At 39.5% G+C, this 23,677-nt stretch overlaps 2 protein-coding genes across 2 annotated transcripts; both read right to left on the reverse strand.

Annotated features, from left to right (window-relative positions):
- Positions 1-1,865: 1,865 nt before the first annotated feature.
- On the reverse strand, positions 1,866-12,368 carry LOC120570310 (extracellular calcium-sensing receptor-like). Its single transcript, XM_039818590.1, has 8 exons — positions 12,256-12,368; positions 11,555-11,849; positions 11,167-11,456; positions 10,617-10,912; positions 9,092-9,297; positions 3,434-3,655; positions 2,868-2,991; positions 1,866-2,779 (listed from the first exon to the last, which is right to left on the reverse strand). Exons 1-8 carry the CDS (start codon positions 12,360-12,362, stop codon positions 1,866-1,868), a joined length of 2,454 nt encoding a protein of 817 aa, XP_039674524.1. The 5' UTR covers positions 12,363-12,368.
- Positions 12,369-18,073: 5,705 nt separating this feature from the next.
- On the reverse strand, positions 18,074-23,616 carry LOC120570314 (extracellular calcium-sensing receptor-like). Its single transcript, XM_039818604.1, has 8 exons — positions 23,519-23,616; positions 22,780-23,074; positions 22,392-22,681; positions 21,866-22,161; positions 20,004-20,209; positions 19,656-19,877; positions 19,066-19,189; positions 18,074-18,972 (listed from the first exon to the last, which is right to left on the reverse strand). The coding sequence occupies exons 1-8, from the start codon at positions 23,575-23,577 to the stop codon at positions 18,074-18,076; spliced, it is 2,391 nt and encodes a 796-aa protein (XP_039674538.1). The 5' UTR covers positions 23,578-23,616.
- Between the last annotated feature and the right edge of the window lie 61 nt (positions 23,617-23,677).

Consider the following 23,677-nt stretch of genomic DNA (forward strand, 5'->3'; position numbering starts at 1 on the left):
AACACATTGAAAACATTAAATGCATACATACATACATGAAAAAGGGGCGCATGAAATTTACATTAAAGAGGTTGGAAGGCATTGAAATGTTCAGGCTTTCTTATTTGTCAGTCCTTTTAAAGTTTCAAAATATAATTTCATGTCATTTTAAAATTGGTGAATATTCGGTTTTCTTTCAGACCATTTACATTTATGTCAAGCACCGCCTTCCCGCAGGCTGCAGCGAGATGGACTTGCATCTAGTGGCCTTTGATTAACTCATGTCTAATTCTTTTCTGTGGGCTGCATGTAAAATATAATCTGCACTAAAGCTGGGGCAGGGGCGAGGTCATTTGAACTGTTCTGGCTGAAGCGGTGCAAAGGTAGCCTAGAAATCTAGACGCACCCTAGCGGCAGCAAATGTAATTTGCAGCCAGGGTCAGTCTAGCAACTCTCCGTTGGCTTGCGAGCTGGAAAAACCAAATTCTGGCCAGGCCAATCACATCGTGTATAGAGTCGGTGGGCGGGCTTAATAAGGACGGCAGAGTTGCGGCAGTTCCGTGTAAATTCCCTGCTACTTGAAAACAAAGAAGATGGCTGCTGCTGTCGAACAGCAGTCTTTCAAATTGGCTTTGGTCACGACTCTGGAAGACTTGGAGTTAAGCACTGAAGTCATTCTTAAAAAAGGATGTGTTCGGAGTTTAGCCGACTGGATACAGCAAAAGTTTAATCTATCAACTATCGTTGCTATGGTTGGCTATGAGTGCAGAGGGAATTTGAAAGACACCCGTTTATCCCTTAACCCTTGGATTGAGCCCTGCCAATGGTGAGTTCCCAGACCCAACATCTTGATGTGGGTCTGGCTTGTCAGGCTATTGCAAAGGCTCATCGGACAAAATATATATGTTCTGAACATTTTTTGTCCTAGTTAAAGTGTGTTTTAATAATGTCCTGTTAGTGTTTTGGGTGAGCATTTTTTATATCTGGGTTTTAATTTTGAATGGTTGATTTAGGATCATGTTTATCTAAATTTATTGTTGCACCATGACCGAGACCCGGGTGGGAACAGATTGGGTCTGGACAGTGAGAAGGCATTTTTGAAGCAGAAGGAAATGACAGAGATAAGTATACTTGTCTCCTGAGGGCAATTCTTCTTGAAACATAGAACACTGGAAAATATCATTGTTTATGTCAATTGTTTGCTTTTCTGTATCATTGAAAAAAAATTATTCAATACAATATTATTAAAATCAAGGATAAAACAATATGTATATCAATGTATTTTCTTTTTAACAGTGATAAGTAGACTTTTTTATATTTGTTATGTTTCTTGTCATTGACATACTTATTTTTAGCATGACTCCAGAACAAAAGAACTATGTTTACCTATGGTTTTATCTACTGCATCAACTTACTGCTCTGTGCTAATACAACTTAAATGGTTTAAGGCAATGGGTTTCCACACACATTTCTAGTTAAGTAAACTAATTCGGGATAATAGTGTAGAGAGACCTCTTCCTGCAGCAATGCAATCATTCTATAATATGGGATTAAAACAGAGAACCTATTAAAGGTGCACATTGGTTATACATATTATATAATAAAATAAAAATATTATTGAAATAGAAACTATTTTATAAAACAAATGTGTGTAATATATATATATATATATATATATATGTTTTAAATTTGGACTTTTGCATTCACATTTTCTGCCCATGATAAAATAATTTTGGTAAAATAAGATGAGAACATCAAAAAAAACATAAAAAATATTGAATGTAAAAAGAAAAACGATTTAAATCAAAAAGATGAAGACTGTTGGATGTGCTCAGCAAAAACTTTGCAAAAAAATTGTATGATGCCATCTTAACTATTTCTAAACCTCAGATGTCTTGGGATTGATTTTTGTTCATTAAATGTTTCTTGGTGTTTTTCTCTGGCTTCAACAATATGATGAAACACTTTGGAGCAAATATACACAGTATTAGTCCAAAACTGGAGGCCAGAATGGCAAATATCTCCACAGCCACAGTAAATTTCCCAGGAGAGCTGAGATATGCTGGTATAAAGGTGATCCAGACTGCACAGAATATCAGCATGCTGAAGGTGATGAGCTTGGCTTCATTAAAATTATCAGGTAATTTCCGAGCTAGGACAGCTAACACAAAGCAGAAGACAGCCAGTAGGCCAATGTACCCGAGTACAGCCCAGAACCCAATAGCTGAGCCTAATGCACACTCCAGAATGATTCTTTTTTTGTATATGGTTAGGTTTTTCACCGGAAAAGGGGGACTAAGACCCAACCAAATAGTACATATTAAAACTTGGATAAACGTGAAAGACACTACAGTCATTCTTTGCTGTGGAGGACCAAACCATTTCATCACATTACTACCTGGGAGTGTAGCTTTAAAGGCCATTAACACTACTATTGTTTTTCCAAGAACACAAGACATACAGAGGACGAAGGTGATCCCAAACGCTGTGTGGCGCAGCATGCAGGACCACTCAGAGGGTGCTCCAATGAAAGTTAATGAGCATAAAAAACATAGAGTCAGGGAGAAGAGCAGCAGGAAGCTCAGCTCAGAGTTGTTGGCCCTGACAATCGGGGATGTCCTGTGACGATAGAACACAGCCGCTGTTATAATGGCCAGACAGGCACCACCAACTGAGAATGTAGCCAGGATGATTCCTAGGACCTCGTTGTAGGAAAGAAACTCTACAGGCTTGGGGAGACAAGTGTCTCTCTCTGCATTAGGCCATAACTCCTTGAGGCAAGGGAAACAATTAGGGGAATCTGAAAAAATAAAACAAAAAGGTATTCTAGTGGTAGTAATGTATATTTGATTTTGCACAGTACATGTATTAAGAGAAAAAACAAATACCCGTAGCATTGCTAATCTCTCCCTCAGGACACGGTATACAATCATAACAGCAGATGGGTTTTCCTTTCTGCAGCACTTTACGGGTTCCTGGAGGACAGCTGTCAGTGCACACTGACACAGGAACCTGGCACATAGAGACAAACAAATATTCAGGCATGGAAACATTTTCAATCCTGTGTTAAAACAATGCTCACATGTCAAAATGTGTATTGTCAGTGTAACTGTCGGGGTACAAAATCCACAGTTTATGGGTAAAATTCATCCTAATGTTCAGCTGAAGCTAAAATGAGGCTTTATCAGTCAGAGTTAGACAAATCAACTGGTTCCAAAGTCTTTTTAGTACAAATTCCCTTTTTCCTTTGTTACTATCGCTGTGCCACAGCTCATCAAGGGAATACTTTTTTGGGAAATATAAAGTAGGAAATTCATACTGAAAATACTTTAACTTTGGAATGGATCTCTTTACGGCCAGTATGGAATATACAGTGACCAGAAATGTTTTCAATGTACACATATCATACCCTTTAAGATCACCATGCTTGATGTTAAAATATTGTGCTCCTTACTTGTGTGCCACCGTCCACCCAGGTGAGGTTCCTGTTGATACGGAACTTCTGGCCCACTGGCAGTGATGCATCGTAGTGCCCTACTGTCACCAACTCAATGCTGCCACTCTCACTCTTTTGCCAGTTAACCAGCTCGTATCTGGCCACAGGATCACCGTTGGTATCAAATGACACATCATACCCATTTCGGGAAAAATTTACTTTTTTCAGCTGAGAAAGAACCTGTGAGGATGAAGTAAAGGAAAACCGTAAGGGAGAGAAATTACATAATATAAAATAAACTTAATATTTTATTTTACAAAATAATAATAATACCTTTATTTATGAAGCACTTTTCAAAAACAAGTTACAAAGTGATTTACATTCATTTAAAAAGACAAAGAGCAAACAGTTAATATAGCAAAAAGCAAAAACATGGCAGCATCCACGGATGAGATGAGCGTAACTATCGCGCAAGTTTTATCCGAATTAGAAAGTATTCCTTAATTGAAAGAAGAGCAAAAAATGGCACTGGAGGCTTTTCTCGGGGGAAAATATATTTTTGCTCTTCTCCCGACTGGCTTCGGCAAGAGTTTGATCTGATTGGTTGATTTGGCCCATCTATCGCCAACAGGTGGTGATAGACAGATGATTTATCCAAACAGCTAACCAGTATTTTCGCCCCTTCCCAAAAGTTCTCCAACGGAAAGTTCCCAGATGGATATGCCGAGCAAATACGAAGCAATCCATCTGGCGGAGTCAGGTTAAGAGGGGACCTAGATGGGGAGAAATATGATTTTGTCATCAATCTGGACCTATGATAATAACTTAATTTTTTTTCTGAGTTTAGCTGTAGAAAGTTTGACGCCATCCAGTTATTGATGTATGCAGTGCACAAGTGGATGTTGCTTAAGTGATTGGTGTCGTAAGAGTCAACAGAAATATACAAGTGTGTGTCTTTGGCATAGAAATGGTACATGATATTGTGCTTCCTAATAATTTGACCGAGCGGTAGCATGTAAATGGAGAATAGCAATGGCTCTAGAATGGAACCCTGTTGTAATGGTAGCCTACTGAAGATGATTGAGAAATTCCAATTTACCTCACAGAAAGACCTTCCAGATCGATAAGGACATAACCATACTAATACCACCCCTAAAATGCCCACCCAGTTTTTAAAAGTTGAATTTAAATACTATGGTCAATGGTGTCAAATGTCACAGACAAATCCAACAGAATTAAAATGGTTTGTTGACCATAGTCAGCTGCTAAAATAAGATTATTTAAAACCCTGAGGAGTGCAGGTTCTGTGTTAAAACCTGCTCTAAAACCTGAGTAAAATCCCTAAAAGAGGTAATTATCGTTAAAAAATAGATCTGTTCTACCTGATGGTCCTCGTCATTAGTGAAATTAATCAACAACTGGAATCTACACGGCAAGAGCTTAAGCAGACAGAATTCAAGTTCAAAACAGTTACTGAGAAGAAGAGGTTTATGGAAATCAAGAAGGAGATGGAAGGCCGGTGAAATCAGAGGCCTAAAGAAATCTAAATTTGCACAAGACACTGACAACTACAAACAAAACAAGGTCTACTTCTGGAAAGACGGGAAACCGGAGCCTCCAGCCAAACCCCAGCATGACGGAGGACAATGAATACAACCTACATGGCAATGCCCTATGAGACTCAACAACAGATCATGGCTGTCGTCCTCGTCGTTCGAATCTGGTTCTGACGTGAGTGGCAAATCAGAACGCGGGGCGTCCTTTTTGGGACACGCCCAAAGAAGGCCTCCAAAGCCGCTGTGATGGGGAAGAGCTTTTCCGAGCGGTGTAGAAGGGCCAGCGCAAAAGGACGCATACAGTCCCGAACGCACACCAACTGGACAGCACCACGGTAATAAGTCTTTCTGAAAAGACACTAACTGACCCTTGTATATCAGCATTGAGTAAGGGACTGAGTATTGCACCTACTGCCCAAACTAATAACTTTGACATTGTTATTGACTTCCAGAAGTTCTTCCGCAATTTAAGATTAAGGGAGTTTTTACAGGGTGATAGAGACTTTACATCTACACCTAGTGATGAACGCGTCTTGTATCCAGCCAGCTCATTGTTTGCCCCTGCCCCCATTGTCCCAACCCTCAACCAGTTCAGAAAAAGATCTACTTTCATTCCGCCTAAGTATCGCAATGCCTCCCTTGATACATACTGTCGTTTGGTGGAAAATGATGTGAATCGCTTATTAAAAAAGAAAAAAAAGAGTACAAAGTGTATAATAACTTATCAAAAGAAGAAAGAGAAGCTTTGGTTGATTTGGGTAAAGACAATAATTTTGTGGTACGTCCCGCTGATAAAGGCGGCGCTATTGTGTTGCCAAACATTGTGGATTATAATCATGAGTTCGAAAGACAATTAGGTGATTCAACTTTTTACGAGAAACTGTCGTCAGACCCCACTAAGAGGTTATTGACGTTGGTGCACTCTAAGCTTTCCCATCCTTTTGAAAAAATTGTCTTTGAATTCCTAAAGGTAGAACACCCAGTGATACCTGTTACGTACACACTCCCTAAGATACATAAAGGTTTGGACACCCCCGTAAAAGGTAGGCCTATTGTAAGCGGTATTGGGAGTTTAACGGAAAGCATCTCTGCTTATGTGGACCACTTTATTAAGTCTGCAGTGGTCGCCCTTCCATCCTATGTGAGGGATTCTATAGACTTCATTGACACATTGAAAAAGTTTGAAGTTAAATCAAACATTTTGGTAGCCATACTGGATGTTCAAAGCTTATACACAAATTTCCCCCATGACAGTGGTATAAGTGCACTAAAACATTTTCTCACCCTGAATCAGCCTGAATCCAAGCCCAGCATAGACTGCATTTTGTACTTAGCTTGTATAGCTTTAACAAATAATTTCTTTTGATTTCAGGATAACTATAATACAAAGGAAAGGCACAGCAATGGGCAGCAAAATGGCACCAAATTACGCTTGCCTATACATGAGCCTTTTTGAGAATAATTTTATCTTGAGCCCAGCAAACCCTTTTCATGAAAAAATCTTATTTCATAAACGATTCATTGATGATGTTTTCTTAATTGTTGACTCTACAGTGGATGAACTCATGCACTTTCATGCATATCTCAACTCTTGCAATGACCATCTTAAATTCACACTAGAACATGTCTAGTAATTTGAATGTTGCATTCGAAAGGTGAGGCTAAGAAAATACACACTGCTGGGTGTTAGATTTTTTTAAAGTGGCTTTTTTTCTTCTAAAAAGCCTTAATAAGTAAGTAACATAAGTACTCGTTCATTCAACTTTCGACCTATAATCCATGTTGAACTTGCAAAAACTACAATAAAATCTGAGATTTGTCGACGGCAATCAGGCGAAAGAGACAAATTTAGCCATCTAGCTCCATAGAGTCCCATTCATTTTGCACTCTCCTGCGATCACCCCCAGTGGAACTCTGGTGGAACTGCAACCAAATTCGGTACAATGGGGCTTAATAGGGAGTTAAATGGCTCTCCGTAGACTGGCTCTGGTATTAGCTTCCTGGATGTTAAAGTCTATAAAGATAGGAGGGAAATAAAAACAGATCTGTACCGAAAACCAACTGATCGCAAATCTTTACTGAGAGGAGACAGTTTTCACCCGCGATAGCTGAATAAAAGCCTTCCCATTAGCCAGTTTAATCGGATTCGCAGGATATGTAGTGGTGATGACTCATATTCTACACAGGCTAAGGATTTATCTAATAGATTCCTCAGCAGAGGGCACAAACAGGAGTGGGTAAATAACGCAATGGAATGTTTTGACAACATCTCGCAAGACGAATGCCTTCGGGCTACAGAAAAGAGCACTGGTAAGAAGACTAATACCCCCATGTGCTGAGTAAAATACTCCCCACTGGGTTTTGAACTTAATAAGTCTGTCCAAAAACACTGGCACATCATTGATTCAGATCCCAATCTAAAATAGGTATTTCCAGATAAGCCGAGGATGGTTTTTAAGCGCACACCTAACCTAAGAGACTGTTGAGTTAGGAGCAATATGCGCCCTCATTGCGCACCACTCCTACCGCCTGTGCCAGATGGAAATTAGGTGTGGCAGCTGTGTACAGTGTTCATACACGCACAAATGTAAAACGTTCAACCACACTGGTAAAGCCACACGCATTAGTGGTCGTATTACCTGTAGCACCACACATGTCATATACATGATTGTGTGTCCTTGCGGCCTGGCATATGTGGGTAAAACCACAAGGATCTGTGAACATAGGAGCAGCATTAGAGCGCAGTCCCGTAGCTGCCCACTTTATGCGAGCTGGTCACAATGTTAGTGCATTGAGATATGTTGGGGTGGAATGTGTTCAGAACCCTCCAAGAGGGGGTGATCATGGTAGAAGGCTTCTTCAGAGAGAAACTTTTTGGATTTATTACCTCAACACAATGTCTCCAAACAGCTTAAATGAAGAATTTGATATAAAGCCTTTTCTGTAATGTCTTTTCTTGTGATATTGTGTGTGGGATTGGTCTAATGTGACAAATAGTGTCAATAGTGTAGCACTTAGGGTTTTGGCTATTTGGCATTGTCTGTGTTCATATTGTGTATTTGTTATTTTATCACTAATTTATGTGGTGACTATGGTAAAGGTGGTATTTAGGCCCATCAAGGCCTTGGTAATTAGTTTAAATGAGCTCAGCTGATGCATGATCAGCCATGATGAGAGTAGGAGTTCAATAAATCCATCAGAAACGGACAGGTTATGGTGAGGGTTGCTTTTAGGAAGAAGTTAGGAATTATATCGAGAGAGCAGGTGGAGTTCTTCATTTTGAAAATGGTTTTAGTAATGTTTATATTGTTAGCTTATCGAAAGAAGTTAAGGTACAGTTTATGCTAGGAGAAGAGGGTTCGATGACAGTCTAGGCAGCAGATGAAATATTTTTTTTTATATTTTTTTAATTTTGTCAGAGAAAAAAAGATTTAAACTGTTCACATTTGTCAATTTCTCAGTCTTGGATTGGATATATGATTATTAATGAGGCAATTTTAATACCATTCTCTTGCCAATTTCACTGTTTGATTACAATTCTTCATTAGGTCTCTCAGAGTTTGTAGGTCTGCAGGCTGTCTATTGCGCCACCATTTCAGTTGAGCTTTACAACACAGCTGTTCAAGTGATCTGATTTAATTGGATATCCAGGGCTAATGTTTAGTTTGGGGTATTCTCAATCTCAAAGAAGCTACAATGTCAAGAATATTTTAACATGTTGAGTTAAAAGTATTAATGGCATCATTGATATTCACTGAAGAGTTAAAACCATATCAGAATCAAAGGTAAAGACATCACATAATTCAGAAGAAATTCGTTGAATGAGTAGAAATAAAAAAATGCAGAAATAGGACAGTACTGTATTATTGTTATTGACTGTGTTATGGACAATAGTGTTAAAAAGAAGGTACTTATGATTGGAAATCACACTTTCTTATACAACATCGCTGATCATAATGCCATAGTACAACACCAAGTTAAGAGCATGTTATTGAATCTAGGTCCTGTTAGTGCACATGAAAGTAATCTTTAAAAAATCTGAGGCTAAAATATAGTCAGGACAGCACAAACGGATGTTTTTGTATTTTGGCATTATGAAAAGCACTTATGTTCAACTGACCTCTTTGGCTTCTATCCTGGTGAATTTGTCACACTGAGTTGTAGAATTTCTTTCCTGACACACTGCTTTATGAATGGCATGAGCTATTGCATAAACAGCCTTGTATACCATGTTAGTGATACGGAGCTGAGATGTGTCAGTGTACGGGCTCTGGAGCGTCTTTATGTCTTCAGTTCCATCACATAATCTCTCGTCTTTTGCTGCACCTAATAACACACAGAGACAGAGGAAGGTGTTTTTTAGCCTTTACATTATCATTCTTTCTAATGTTTATTGTTAATTTAACCTGCCAAACATGCCTTGTAGGAACTCATATAGCTACAGTATATTGTTGCTTATTTAACATTACAATTCAAAGCATTGTTTTGCAGATGTGTCTTTCTCCTTTTTTTTTCAATAGTGGCTGTTTCAGTTTGTATCAGTCCTATTTTTTAACCTGTATGTAAGCCAGCTCACATTAACACGAATCAGTGATCAAACAATCAGTAACATTTATAAAGGCAAACTAATTATTTTTCTTTAATTAAATACTGTCTTGACCTGTTTTAAGGAGGACGTCTACCCTCAGTGCTGCAGGAAGAAGGCCAACAAGATTAACAGAGACCCAAATCACTTCAGCCACAAACTGCTCTACCTGCTGCCGTCTGACAGATGCTAACGCAGCATCTGGTCCTGCACTACCAGGCTCAGGGACAACTTCATCACACAGGCCATAAGACTGCTGAACTCCTGAGCTAATGACGACAATACTGTCACTTTCCCTTTCATACTTTATACTGTCACTTAACCTTTATACTTTACAACCTCTCATTACGCATACATTTACTACATTCCTGCTGATATTAAAGTTTAATCTTTATGCAAATATTGTACACTTCATCTACCACAGTTTATATTTTATATATATAATATTGTACCCCTATCTTTTAACTTTGCACTATTTTTTTGTCTCAGATTCTCATTTGTAGTGCATGATTGTCTTTTTTTACATATTTAATGAACATTGTTGGAGGGAGCCTGAGATCTGAGATCTAGATTTTCATTTCCAAGGACTACTTATCTGTAATTGTTGTGCATATTACAATAAAGAACTTAAAAATGAAAACACATTAATGATCAGAACTCACTATCACAAGAACTTGCGTTCTATAACTAATACATGCGAGTAACTACAATTTAAGATATTGATTAGTACTTTAGCTCGGTGGGCTGGAGACTGTGTCTATATACTGTGTGCTTGTTGACATTGCAAAACCACTGCAGCAAAATTCATACAAAATCTTCACAAAGACAACAGATTGCCTAAATTTGACCTGAAAGAACATCATAACAAGTTAAATTATTCACAGAGATAAGATGCACCTTATGTCGGTAATTTACCTGTCAATCTGGGGTTTGGTCTTAAAGCAGCTGCTGAACACAGGACATCCCACTCAGACAGACAATCAAAAAACAACACAACACAACCACAAGAATCCAACTGTGAATGTCTCTCCTATGCTAAAAATCAGCAAAACTTTCTCACTTTTTACCAGCCTGCAGTTGAATGCATCCTCCCGGAACTCAGTAAGCACTGGAGAGGCAGCCACTTTAGAAGGAGAGAGATCCAGCAAGAAGTCTCTCAGACCTGGGATGACAGATCGCTCAATGCCAAATCCGATGGCTCCAGCACAGAAGCTGAACTTCAGCAATTCTGTGTCTGTTACCCAGTCTTCACTGCCTATCCACTGGCGAGGTGGAGATGGCTCGAGCAACAGCTCCTCCAGCAGAAGCCTCAGGTCACCAAAGGCTGCAAATGCCACAACAACCATAGCTGTCGACCTGGAGAAAGTTTTAGGTTTTTAAAATGTATATTGAGATAGTAAACCCAACAAACATGACATCTAGGATATTTAGATTTAGTTGTTGGTCTGACAGACCATTTTTATTACAATATTAAATATGAGAGAAATAAACGTTTGATTTGTAATTGAACGCTTCCAATTTGCCAAAGAGATAATAATAATCTTCCATCTTAACATTTTTGTTGTGCTTTTGTGTGCAGAAGGTCAGTGTCAACACAGGGAACATCAAACCTGCGGATAACGTCAGCTACTCTCTGGATCCTGCTACGTGGTTGGGTCCGATAGAAAGATTCAGAGTATTCCACACAGATCCCCTCTTTGCGTGCTGCGTCCAAGAAAGACGCCATACCATTATTGCCATAGTCCGAATCTGACCGGACAGCACCTATCCAAGTCCAGCCAAAGTGTTTTACCAGCTTGGCCAGCGCGTCAGCCTGGAACTGATCACTAGGGATTGTTCTGAAGAAACTCGGGTACTGCTGCTTATCGGACAGACATGCACAAGTGGCAAAGTGGCTCACCTAAAGGAAAACAAAATTGTAATTATTTAACAGAACATGGAAAAAGCACTGGTCTATAGGACATTACAAAACGTTTCCCAGAAATTCAGAATATTTACTTGAGGGATGTTAAAGGGCCCGAAGATGCGCGAGATGCTGATGGATGGCGTGGACCCAGACTCACCAACGACAGCCATCACAATACCAGATTGTGAGCAGTTGTCACCGGTGTAAATCACCGGGTCCAGACCATTTGAAAGCTGGAATGCCACATGCACCGCCACAGGCACCGAGGCGCACGAGTCGTAGATCTGATAACCAATTTTGATTCCCGGCAGCAGCTCCGTGCTGTTGTTTATCTCCTCGATGGCGAAGATCATTGCACGTGAGAAGCGCAGTTCACGGGTGTTAATGCTGCAAACAGACACTGTGTCACTATTTGAATTTTACAATTCACAATTTTAACAGAAATATAAAAAACACAGGATTAGATATCAGTCCAACATTCACAAGAATCTTAATGTACAGAGTTAAATAAATCTAAAGTATTAAATTGTTTGGTAAATATCAGTTGTTAAACACACCTATATTTTCAGTTAAAAAATACAAAAAATCTTTCTTTGTTATATATTTACTATTCTCTACCTTTTTGTAAATATAATATCATGCAATTTACACAACACCTGCATTTCACCTTATCTCCTCTTTATTTGGCATTTAATGAACCTTTTTTAAGTTTCCAATGCTAGACAAAAGTACACAATTGTAGGCACATCATACAAATCAAAACATCTCTTTTTCCACACTCCCTCTTACTAACCTCCCTGTGCATCTTAGTGGCTCAGGCATGGTGGTGTAGTTATGCTTCACTGTGTGCATGTTGTAGTGTATGGAGAAAACACCCCCAATAATGTAGTCACCATCCATTGAGAACACAGGGAGACGAGTGGCACTCTGGAGCTTACATTTCACAGATGAAGTCTGAGTGCTGACCCCAGCTCCAGTCCTATCCTCTGTAAGCCAAGCCCTTTGTTTAACATCATCCTCACAACCATTCAAGGCAAGAGCTGAGTTTAGATCACACAAACCCAGAGACAGGATCAGACCAATACAGAGAGCGGAGATCTCCATCCCTCAACTGTCAGCATGTGGTTATACTGCAGGTGTGTTTTATAGATTTTCAGACAAAAGCTTCCCTCCTTCTACTGTACGTCATCTTACTGTACATCAGAGAGAGGATGACCTTATGTAGTGGCCTTTGATTATTTCATGTCTAAGTCTTTCCTGTGGGCTGCATGTACTATATAATCTGCATTGAAGCTGCAGTCGGTAGAATGCAACAATAAAAGTACCAGGATTTTAAGTAGAGACCTCTTTCTGCAGCCCTCCTTCTTCCCGTAGAACAGCAAATATGAATGCTCTATCTCTCTACATGACCTGTGGTTGACCAAAGTCTACCCTCATGGCTAGATTTTCTAAAGCCTTAAAACTGAGTCAAGATATCTTCCTAAGTTTGTCCTACCCCTACAGAAATACACACCTTTAATGGGTTGTGTGGTTTAAGACCATATTAAATAATGTGTATATAGAACCATTATTGAGACAAGTGTCTCTGTCAGCAATAGCCCAGAACTCTTTGTGGCAAGTTGGGAATCTGAAAAAATATAACAGGGCCTGAGCACTAACGTCGTCAGCGAAGGCACTATTGATATTGTTATGCGTATTATTCTTAACTTAAATAAATCGCAATTTTGAGGGGCTAAACATGTTCAGAAAGTTATTAAACTTTGCACACACAGAATTGGTGAAAAGTGACATCTAATAGGGGTCTCGAGCTTGGCAAATTGGCTCTATTGTCCCCCCTACAAAATTCCAAAAAAGTAGCCCCCACAGTTTCACCTAGATGTATGGAAATGTATCATGTCCAGACTTAGAAAAAAACTCTTAAAGCCATGCACTAAACCCAACAGGAAAGCAGCCCTTTTGAATAAAAAATGCATTGTTTTGGTCATCTTTGACCATTTGCAGGTATTGTACTTTAAGAAACTCCTCCTACATTTTGAAGATTGTGAGATTTCATTAAACATAATTGCTTTGTTGACACGGCAAATTTCGATATTACGCAATGAAACAGGAAGTTGTTGTAACTTGAATGTACATTGTCCAATCTGCCCAAAATTTGTTATGCGTGATGACAGTCCAGGCCTGAATATTGGTCTCGCACTTGGGAGTGGTAAAATAGCTCAATAGCGCCCCCTATGAAATTACAAAGAAGCGATATGGGCATTTTTTAACTGATAGGGGATCGGCATTTATCCCAATTACCTTGCTCTGGTCAGCTCGCGTTCATAATGTGCGTTTATTATGCCTAGTTAAATAATTCTGGATTTGGCTATTAGTGCATGTTACAACTTATTGATGTACCACAAAAACAATTATCCACTCATATATAGACATATCTTTTGCCATGTAAAGTATATGGGAAAGCGCAGAATTGTGAGGATGGTCGCCATAGAGTGACATCAGAATCACATGAATTCCGATCTGACAGTCCAGACTCAGGTCGCATTACTTTTCTGGATTTGGACCACATATGAAATCGGCCCAAATCAGAACTGGAAAATATCAGATGCCATGTGACGAGGGCTGTTCATGATGTCATGAAATAATCGGATTTGAGTCACTTGGGATTGCAATCTGAATGTAGCTACATGTCAATATTAAGTGATAGTGATAGCGCCACCTACTGGAAACAGAACGTTACAGTCACTATACTTTGATGTGCTCCACCTAGCAGGTTGACCAGATCTTCCTTAAACAGGGTCAGAAAAGCCTTAAGACCTTGATGATGCTGTATTCTTAAGACTTTGAGTCTGCGTTAAAGGGCGTGGCAGTGGCACCACAGCAAATTTCGATGTTATGTCATTAAACAGGAAGTTGTTGGTACTCTAATGTACATTAGTGGTGGGCGGATCAATCCAAATATTGATAATATCGATACCAACGTTGGTTTTTATATTGATCAAAACCAGTGTAATGAGATTGATACTTTCATTTTAGTTTCTCTCCAGTATGCTGGTAACTGTAGAGCTGAGTTCAGACCACACAAACCCACAGACAGGATCAGGCCAATACAGAGCAGAGATCCCCATCTCTCAACTTCAGCATGTGGGCATACTGGTTTTTATAGATTTTCAGACAAAAGCTTCCTTCCTTTTACTCTACGTCATCCTGCTGTACATCAGAGAGAGGATGGCCTTATCCACTGGCCCTATTAACTCATGTCTAAGTCTTTTCTGTGTGCTGCATGTGCAGTATAATCTGCATTGAAGCTGCAGTGGGTAGAATGCAAGAAAAACGCCAGAATTTGAAGTAGAGACCTCTTCCTGCAGCCCTCCTTCTCCCCTCTCTGTTGCACGGGCAATGCATCTGCAGATAAGCCAATATGAATGCTCTGTCCTTCTGTAATGACCTGTGATTGACCAAAGTTTCCCCTCATGGCTATATTTTCTAAAGCCTTAAAACAGAGTCAAAATATCTTCCTAAATTTTTCTTACCCTTACACCTTCTTTCATTTTTTATTTGATATAACAGTTAAGCTTAAAGGTGCAATATGTAATATTGTGTGTAATACTGGCAGCTAGCGGTTAAAATAGTTACTGCACTACCAATTCAAAATACTGGAGAGTCGTTTCCCCCGCCCCCTCCTGCCCAGACTCGAAGTTCACAGGGGTTGCCAGGCTGAGACCGCAGCATTCACAACAACGTTGCTAGACACTTTTCCCCCATAGCCAGACAACTTACTCCACAGCAACACGGAGTAGCTAACGGTAGATGCTGGCTATATTGACAGCATAAAGCCTGCTACGCGGAGCTCTGTAACCAACTGACAGACACACTTTTTCGGCTTAAAATTACAGTATGAACCGCTAAAAACACAACAACCTCACTGTCCTCTCCACACGCCAGTCAGGCACACTTCCTTGGCTTAGAATTACAATACGAAACGCTAAAAATACCACTACCTTACCGACGGAACACACTTCATTGGCTTAGAACTATGGCAAAAATCGCTAAACACACTGCAAACTCACAGTCCTCTCTTTCCGATTTACAGTCCCCCTCTCGTGGCTTAAAATAACTCACCGTTGTCGGCTCCAGCCGCTGACGAGGCTACACGCTGTAAACAGCCGTGGGCTGCTTGCCTGGTTCTCCGTTAACGTTAACAGGTAGCAGGGTTAGCATGGCGGCGTTAGCCAGGACCAGTCGGGATCACTTTACTGGCTGTGTCTCAATTGTTTTTGCGAGTAACCAACTCGGGTACTCTAGCTATATAATTCAATGTGAGAACACAAATGTTGAAATGACAAAAAATGCCCGTCCCTAGTAGCTGTGATAAATTAGCCTGAAGCTAATGCTTACCGGTTCAGGAGAAAATAAGCCAACTCTGCGTCCTTTTGGGCTCTAAGCTGTCTCCATCTTTCAAATACATCTCCATTATTTACCAGGGGGTTGTTATGTCTCTGGTCACGCAACTGTTAGAAACATGCTAACATGCTAATGCAAACGTGTTTGTTTGTTTGCTGCTTTCATGGCTGTACTAACGTTACAGCTGTAGCGCGCTGGGTTTACGTTTTTACAGGTATATCTGGCAACCCGGCCTGGCTGTCAAACTGGGCCGTTGATAACAACACACAGATCAAAACATAAACATAAATTCCGTCATGGAATGTAAATTTCAAAAAGAAAAAATACTGAAATTAGCATTGTTGTCAGAAAAGATAGTATTTCAGTTTAACATGTTTCCTTAATATCTGATGAGGCATTGGTGTCATTTTTGGATTTATTACAGTACAAATATTACATATTGGACCTTTAACAAATACACACATTTAATGGATTGTTTGTTTTAATCCCATATTAAATAATGTGTATATGGAAGTATTATTGAAAAGAGAAATTATTTTACATGACAGAAAGAACCATGCATTAATGTTGTGAATGTTTACTTCATTTATTCACTTAATTTTATATTTTCAGCCCATGATGAAAGAATATTTGTAAAATAAGAAGATAACTATTAAAGGAAATTCACAAAAAATCCAAGATGAAGACGTTGTTGGATGTGCACAGCATAAGCTTTATAGTGTATGTTATCATCTTAACTATTTCCAAACCTCAGATGTCTTAGGATTGACTTTTGTTCATTACATTTTTTGTTTTTTCTTCTCTTGCTTAAACAATATGATGAAACACTTTGGAGCAAATATACACAGTATTAGTCCAAAACTAGAGGCCAGAATTGCAAATATCTCCACAGCATGTGGGCATACCGCATGTATGTTTTATTGATTTTTAGACAAAACCTTCCCTCCTTCTACTCTACATCATCTTACTGTACATCAGAGAGAGGATGGCCTCATCTAGTGGCCTTTGATTAACTCATGTCTAATTCTTTTCTATGGGCTGCATGTACAATATAATCTTCATTAAAGCTGCAGTGGGTAGAATGCAAGAAAAAAGCCAGAATTTGACACTGTAAACCCAGATTTAGTTGTAAGTAAACTTTTTAGTGGTCACTAGTTATTCTTTCATGTTTTGTTAAAACCATATTCATTACTAAATCCCATAGTTCTTTGTAATAATCAGCTTAAGTATGCCATGCACAGATCATATTAAGCAGAGATAACTAAGGATGTTAAGTTTCTGTATGGAAGGGGCAAGGTCATTTGAACTGTTCTGGCTGAAGAAGTGCTCATGGGAAAAAATATATATGTTCTGAACGTTTTTTGTCCTAGTTAAAGTGTGCTTTTGTTCTGTTTTTTATATCTGGGTTTTGTATGGTTGATTTAGGATCATGTTTATCTAAATTTATTGTTGCACCATGACCGAGACCCGGGTGGGGACAGATCGGCTCTGGGCAGTGAAACAGTGTTTTGAGTCATGAGCAAAAGACGGAGATGAGTAACCTTGTATCCTGAGGGAAGTCCTCCTTGAAGCATAGAGCATTGGAACATGTAATTGTTAATGTAGATTTTTTTTCTTTACTGTTTCACGGAAAGAATGTATTGAATATAATATTCTTAAAATCATACTGACATGAAGGATGAAATAATATGTATATCAACTAATTCTTTTTTTAACAGTGATAAGTTACCTGTTACCTACCTGTTTTACATTTGTTATGTTTCTTTGCATGTTTAACTTAACATACTTAGTTTAAACACTTACTTAGTTTTGACTCCAGAAAAAAAATAATGTATTTTCACTAAAGGCTCCTGCACACTGCCTGCGTGGCGTGTTCGTTTTTATTTCGGTTTGTTTCATGTTAACAGTTTAGAGCTTGCACACTGCCTGAGTGACACGAATGTCTTAGGCGCGGCTCGAGCCGTGCTGAAAACCCGTGCATGCTAGAAATCGGACCGACGCCTGTTTTTCACGCGACATGCAAATGTGTTGGAAGCGTTTCCATTCAAAATAGAATAGGAAAAGATGTTATATGTCATTTTGACACAAATACATTTAGTAAATGACATTTTGATGTTTGAAAGTCTCTAGACTATGTTGGATTTGCTCAGCAAAAACTCTATCTTGTATGTTGCCATCTTAACTTTTTCTAAACATCAGATGTCTTGGGATTAATTTTTGTTCATTAAATGTTTCTTGGTGTTCTTCTCTGGCTTAAACAATATGATGAAACACTTTGGAGCAAATATACACAGTATTAGTCCAAAACTGGAGGCCAGAATGGCAAATATCTCCACAGCCACAGTAAATTTCCCAGGAGAGCTGAGATATGCTGGTATAAAGGTGATCCAGACTGCACAGAATATCAGCATGCTGAAGGTGATGAGCTTGGCCTCATTAAAATTATCAGGTAATTTCCGAGCTAGGACAGCTAACACAAAGCAAAAGACAGCCAGTAGGCCTATGTACCCGAGCACAGCCCAGAACCCAATAGCTGAGCCTAATGCACACTCCATGATGATTCTCTCTTTGTATATAGTTAGGTTTTTCATTGGAAAAGGGGGACTAAGAACTAACCAAATAGTACATATTAAAAATTGAATAAATGTGAAAGACACTACAGTCATTCTTTGCTGTGGAGGACCAAACCATTTCATCACATTACTACCTGGGAGTGTAGCTTTGAAGGCCATTAACACTACTATTGTTTTTCCAAGAACACAAGACATACAGAGGACGAAGGTGATTCCAAACGCTGTGTGGCGCAGCATGCAGGACCACTCAGAGGGTGCTCCAATGAAAGTTAATGAACATAAGAAACATAGAGTCAGGGAGAAGAGCAGCAGGAAGCTCAGCTCAGAGTTGTTGGCCCTGACAATCGGGGATGTCCTGTGACAATAGAACACAGCCGCTGTTAAAATGGCCAGACAGGCGCCACCAACTGAGAATGCAGCCAGGATGATTCCTAGGACCTCGTTGTAGGAAAGAAACTCTACAGGCTTGGGGAGACAAGTGTCTCTCTCTGCATTAGGCCAGAACTCCTTGGGGCAAGGAAAACAATCAGGGGAATCTGAAAAAATAAAATCAAAATGTATTCTAGTGGTTGTAATATATATTTGATTTTAAACAGTACATTGGCTATGTACAGGAGACAAACCAATACCTGTAGCATTACTAATCTCCCCCTCAGGACACGGTATACAATCATAACAGCAGATGGGTTTTCCTCTCTGCAGCACTTTACGAGTTCCTGGAGGACAGCTGTCAGTGCACACTGACACAGGAACCTGGCACATAGAGAGAAACAAACTCACATATGTTCAGGTGTGCTTCAAAGCTTTTTCAATCCTGTGTTACAACAATACTCACATGTCAATATGTGTATTGTCATTGTAACTGCTGAGGGACAAAATACACAGTTTTTGTGTCAAATTCATTCTACAGTTCAGCTGAAGCCAAAATGAGGTTTTAGCAGTTTGAGTGGTTGTCTTTCAAAGTTACAGTCTTTTTTGTACAAATTCCCTTTTTCTTTTGTTACTATCCCTCTACACGTCAGCAAGGGAATACTTTTTTGTAAAATATGAAGGAAGAATTTCATGCTGAAAATATTGTTACTTTGGAATAGATCTCGTCACAGCCAGTATGGACATGAGCAATGTACAGTGACTTAAAATAATTTCAATGTACGTACACATATCAGACCCTATGAGATCATCATATTTGATGTTACATTTTTGCTTTTGTGCTCCTTACTTGTGTGCCACCGTCCACCCAGGTGATGTTCCTGTTGACTTTGAACTTCTGGCCTACCGGCAGTGATGCATCGTAGTGCCCTACTGTCACCAACTTAATGCTGCCACTCTCACTTTTTTGCCAGTTAACCAGTTCATATCTGGCCACAGGATCACCGTTGGCATCAAACGACACATCATAACCATTTCGGGAAAAATTTACTTTTTTCAGCTGAGTAAGAACCTGTGAAGATAAAATAAAGGAAGGCTGTGAGGGACAGAAATTAAATAATATTAAATAAAATAATTATTTCATTTTAGAAATTAAAGCAAAAAATCGCATTGGGGTTTTCAATTATGTTCAACTGACCTCTTTGGACTCTATCCTGGTGAATTTGTCACACTGAGTTGTAGAATTTGTTTCCTGACACACTGCTTTATGAATGGCATGAGCTATTGCATAAACAGCCTTGTATACCATGTTAGTGATCCGGAGCTGAGATGTGTCAGTGTACGGGCTCTGGAGCGTCTTTATGTCTTCAGTACCATCACATAATCTCTCGTCTTTTGCTGCACCTAATAACACACAGAGACAGAGAAAGGTGTTTTTTAGCCTTTAAATTATCATTCTTTCTTTGTGTTTATTGTTCTTTTTGATTCCATTTAACCTGTCAAACATGCCTTGTAGAAACTCAGTTACAGTACACTTTGTCTACCACATATATATTTTATTTCATACTTTACACTTATATTTTAACTTTGCACTGTTTTATGTCTTAGATTCTCATTTTTATTGCATGATTTTCTTTTTATACATATTCATTGTTGGAGGGAGCCTGAGATCTAGAATATTTTTGCCAACGACTACGTCTCTGTAATTGTTGTGCATATTACAATTAAGAACTTAAAAATTACTACTAATACTCAGTAATCACTGTCACTGTCACTATAACAACAACTTCATATGAAGGTAAATATGCTGCAAAAGGTGAGAGCTTATAGAATACAATGTGAGAACTTGCAGAACAAAAAATCTGAACTTGTATGTTAAAATTTGCACTTGTAAAAAGGTATTCACACACGTGATCTGAATCTTAAGTCACACAAAGAAAAAAAACACGAGAGCTTGTAAAAAAAAATCTGAACTTGTAAATTGAAAGTTGCACTCTTAGAAAATATTCACACAGCTGTATTCTGAATGTGAAGTCGCAGAAAAAAATATTCACAAATGTGTAGATTGATATTGGCATGAGCACAATGACCGCTGCAAACTTGTAATGCAACATTTACTCGTGTACTTTTTTTTTTCCTCAGGTTCATTTTCCATCACAACCACAAGTCAGTGATTACAACCTCTCGAATCTGTCACTGCAACTTCACATATGTGCTCTCTTGCATCTCAAAGTGGCAAATCTGCGCCTTGACTTTTGCAACACTTCTTGCAATACATATGGTGCAAAACTAATTTGTACCTGTGGACTTAGGCTGTGGAGTCTGAGCCAACAGAACGGGGAAAGCAGTGATTCTATCGCCAAATGAGGGACAACTCTGTCCGGCTTATTTAGCTATGTAGCATGAAAGCTTGGTGGAATAGCAAGCTAGCGTTAACTAATAACCAACCAGCCTGCTTCTAAATAAATACCTTTTAATTATCTTAACACTTTTTAACAGTCAAACTGAAACACTGGCGGTGAGCTCCAGGTCCTGCAGCCGCAGACGGACCGTCACCAGTGGGGATCGGCCAGCGTAGGAACATTGCTATTGCCAGAAAGCTTCGCTGCCGACCTCAACCTGCAGTCGGAGCTCCAGCGGGATACGGAGAGCCCCACACCCGGTAGCAGCGGTAGGTATTTATTTAGAAGCAGGCTGGTTGGTTAGTTAGCTAACGCTAGCTTGCTATTCCACCAAGCTTCCATGCTATAGCTAAATAAGCCGGACAGAGTTGTCCCTCATCTGGCGATAGAAACCCTGCTTTCCCCATTCTGTTGGCTCAGAGCTCCACAGCCTAAGTCCACAGGAAGGTTACAAATTAGTTTTGCACCAAATGTATCGCAAGAAGTGTTGCAAAATTCGGCACAGATTCACCACTTTGTGATTCTAGAGAGCACATATGTGAAGTTGCAGTGACAGATTCGAGAGGTTGTAATCACTGAGTTGTTGTGATGGAAAATGAACCTGAGGAAAAAAAAGAAGTACACGAGTAAATGTAGCATATCAGAAAAACGTTCTCACTTTTTCCCAGCCTGCAATTGAATGCATCCTCCCAGAACTCAGTAAGCACTGGAGAGGCAGCCGCTTTAGAGGGAGAGAGATCCAGCAAGAAGTCTCTCAGACCTGGGATGACGGATCGCTCAATGCCAAATCCGATGGCTCCAGCACAGAAGCTGAACCTCAGCAATTTTGTGTCTGTTACCCAGGCTTCACTACCTATCCACTGGCGAGGTGGAGATGGCTCGAGCGACAGCTCCTCCAGCAGAATCCTAATGTCTCCCAAGGCTACAAATGCCACAACAACCAGAGCTGTCGACCTGAAGAAACATTTACTTTTTTAAATGTATATCAAAATAGGATATTTTATTTGGTTATTTGGTTTGACTCACCATTTTTATAATAACATCAGTAATACATAAACAGGATCAAAAATATATACATTTCCAATGTGCCACTGAAGTAATAAAGATATCTCCAATCTTATATTTTACAGAACATTTTTATTGTGCTTTTGTGCAGGTCAGTGTCAACACAGGGAACATCAAACCTGCGGATAACGTCAGCTACTCTCTGGATCCTGCTACGTGGGTGGGTCCGATAGAAAGATTCAGAGTATTCCACACAGATCCCTTCTCTGTGTGCTGCGTCCAGGAAAGACGCCATACCATTATTGCCATAGTCCGAATCTGACCGGACAGCACCTATCCAAGTCCAGCCAAAGTGTTTTACCAGCTTGGCCAGCGCGTCAGCCTGGAACTGATCACTAGGGATTGTTCTGAAGAAACTCGGGTACTGCTGCTTATCGGACAGACATGCACAAGTGGCAAAGTGGCTCACCTAAAGGAAAACAAAAGTGTAATTATTTAACAGAACATGGAAAAAGCACTGGTTTATAGGCTATTACAAAACGTTTCCCAGAAATTCAGAATATTTACTTGAGGAATGTTAAAGGGCCCGATGATGCGCGAGATGCTGATGGTTGGCGTGGACCCAGACTCACCAACGACAGCCTTCACCATACCAGATTGTGAGCAGTTGTCACCAGTGTAAAACACCGGGTCCAGACCATTTGAAAGCTGGAATGCCACATGCACCGCCACGGGCACCGAGGCGCACGAGTCGTGAATCTGATAACCGAGTTTGATTCCCGGCAGCAGCTCCGTGCTGTTGTTTATCTCCTCGATGGCGAAGATCATTGCACGTGAGAAGCGCAGTTCACGGGTGTTAATGCTGCCAACAGACACTGTGTCACTATTTGAATTTTACAATTCACAATTTTAACAGAAATATAAAAAACACAGGATTAGATATCAATCCAACATTCACAAGAATCTTATTGTACAGAGTTAAATACATCTAAAGTATTAAATTGTTTGGTAAATATGTACAAACAAATCAGCTGTTAAACACACCTATATTTTCAGTTAAAAAATACAAAAAATATTTATTTTTTTATATATTTACTATTCTCTACCTTTTTGTAAAAATAATATGCGTGCAATTTACACATCTCCTTCATTTTCCCTCTGGAGATCAATAAAAGTTTATCTTATCTCATCTTTATTTGGCATTTAATGAACTTTTTTTAAGTTTCCAATGCTAGACAAAAGTACACAATTGTAGGCACATCATGCAAATCAAAACATCTATTTTTCCACACTACCTCTTACTAACCTTCCTGTGCATCTTAGTGGCTCAGGCATGGTGGTGTAGTTATGCTTCACTGTGTGCATGTTGTAGTGTATGGAGAAAACACCCCCAATAATGTAGTCACCATCCATTGAGAACACAGGGAGACGAGTGGTACCCTGGAGCTTACATTTCACAGATGAA

The sequence above is a fragment of the Perca fluviatilis genome, chromosome 2 (genome assembly GCF_010015445.1).
Source record: "Perca fluviatilis chromosome 2, GENO_Pfluv_1.0, whole genome shotgun sequence".
Classification (NCBI taxonomy): domain Eukaryota; kingdom Metazoa; phylum Chordata; class Actinopteri; order Perciformes; family Percidae; genus Perca; species Perca fluviatilis.

Bases quoted from the DNA above. Each gene is read 5' to 3' on its own strand.
- LOC120570314 (XM_039818604.1), bottom strand. From the start codon at position 23,577: ATGCACACAGTGAAGCATAACTACACCACCATGCCTGAGCCACTAAGA. The intron at 23,075-23,518 runs GTTAGTAAGAGG...GTCTGTTGGCAG, and splicing joins CCACTAAGATGCACAGGAAG to CATTAACACCCGTGAACTGC. The intron at 22,682-22,779 runs GTAAATATTCTG...GTTTTCCTTTAG, and splicing joins GGCCCTTTAACATTCCTCAA to GTGAGCCACTTTGCCACTTG.
- LOC120570310 (XM_039818590.1), bottom strand. From the start codon at position 12,362: ATGGATGGTGACTACATTATTGGGGGTGTTTTCTCCATACACTACAAC. The intron at 11,850-12,255 runs GTTAGTAAGAGG...GTCTGTTTGCAG, and splicing joins CCACTAAGATGCACAGGGAG to CATTAACACCCGTGAACTGC. The intron at 10,913-11,166 runs GTTTGATGTTCC...AACTTTCTCCAG, and splicing joins GTAGCTGACGTTATCCGCAG to GTCGACAGCTATGGTTGTTG.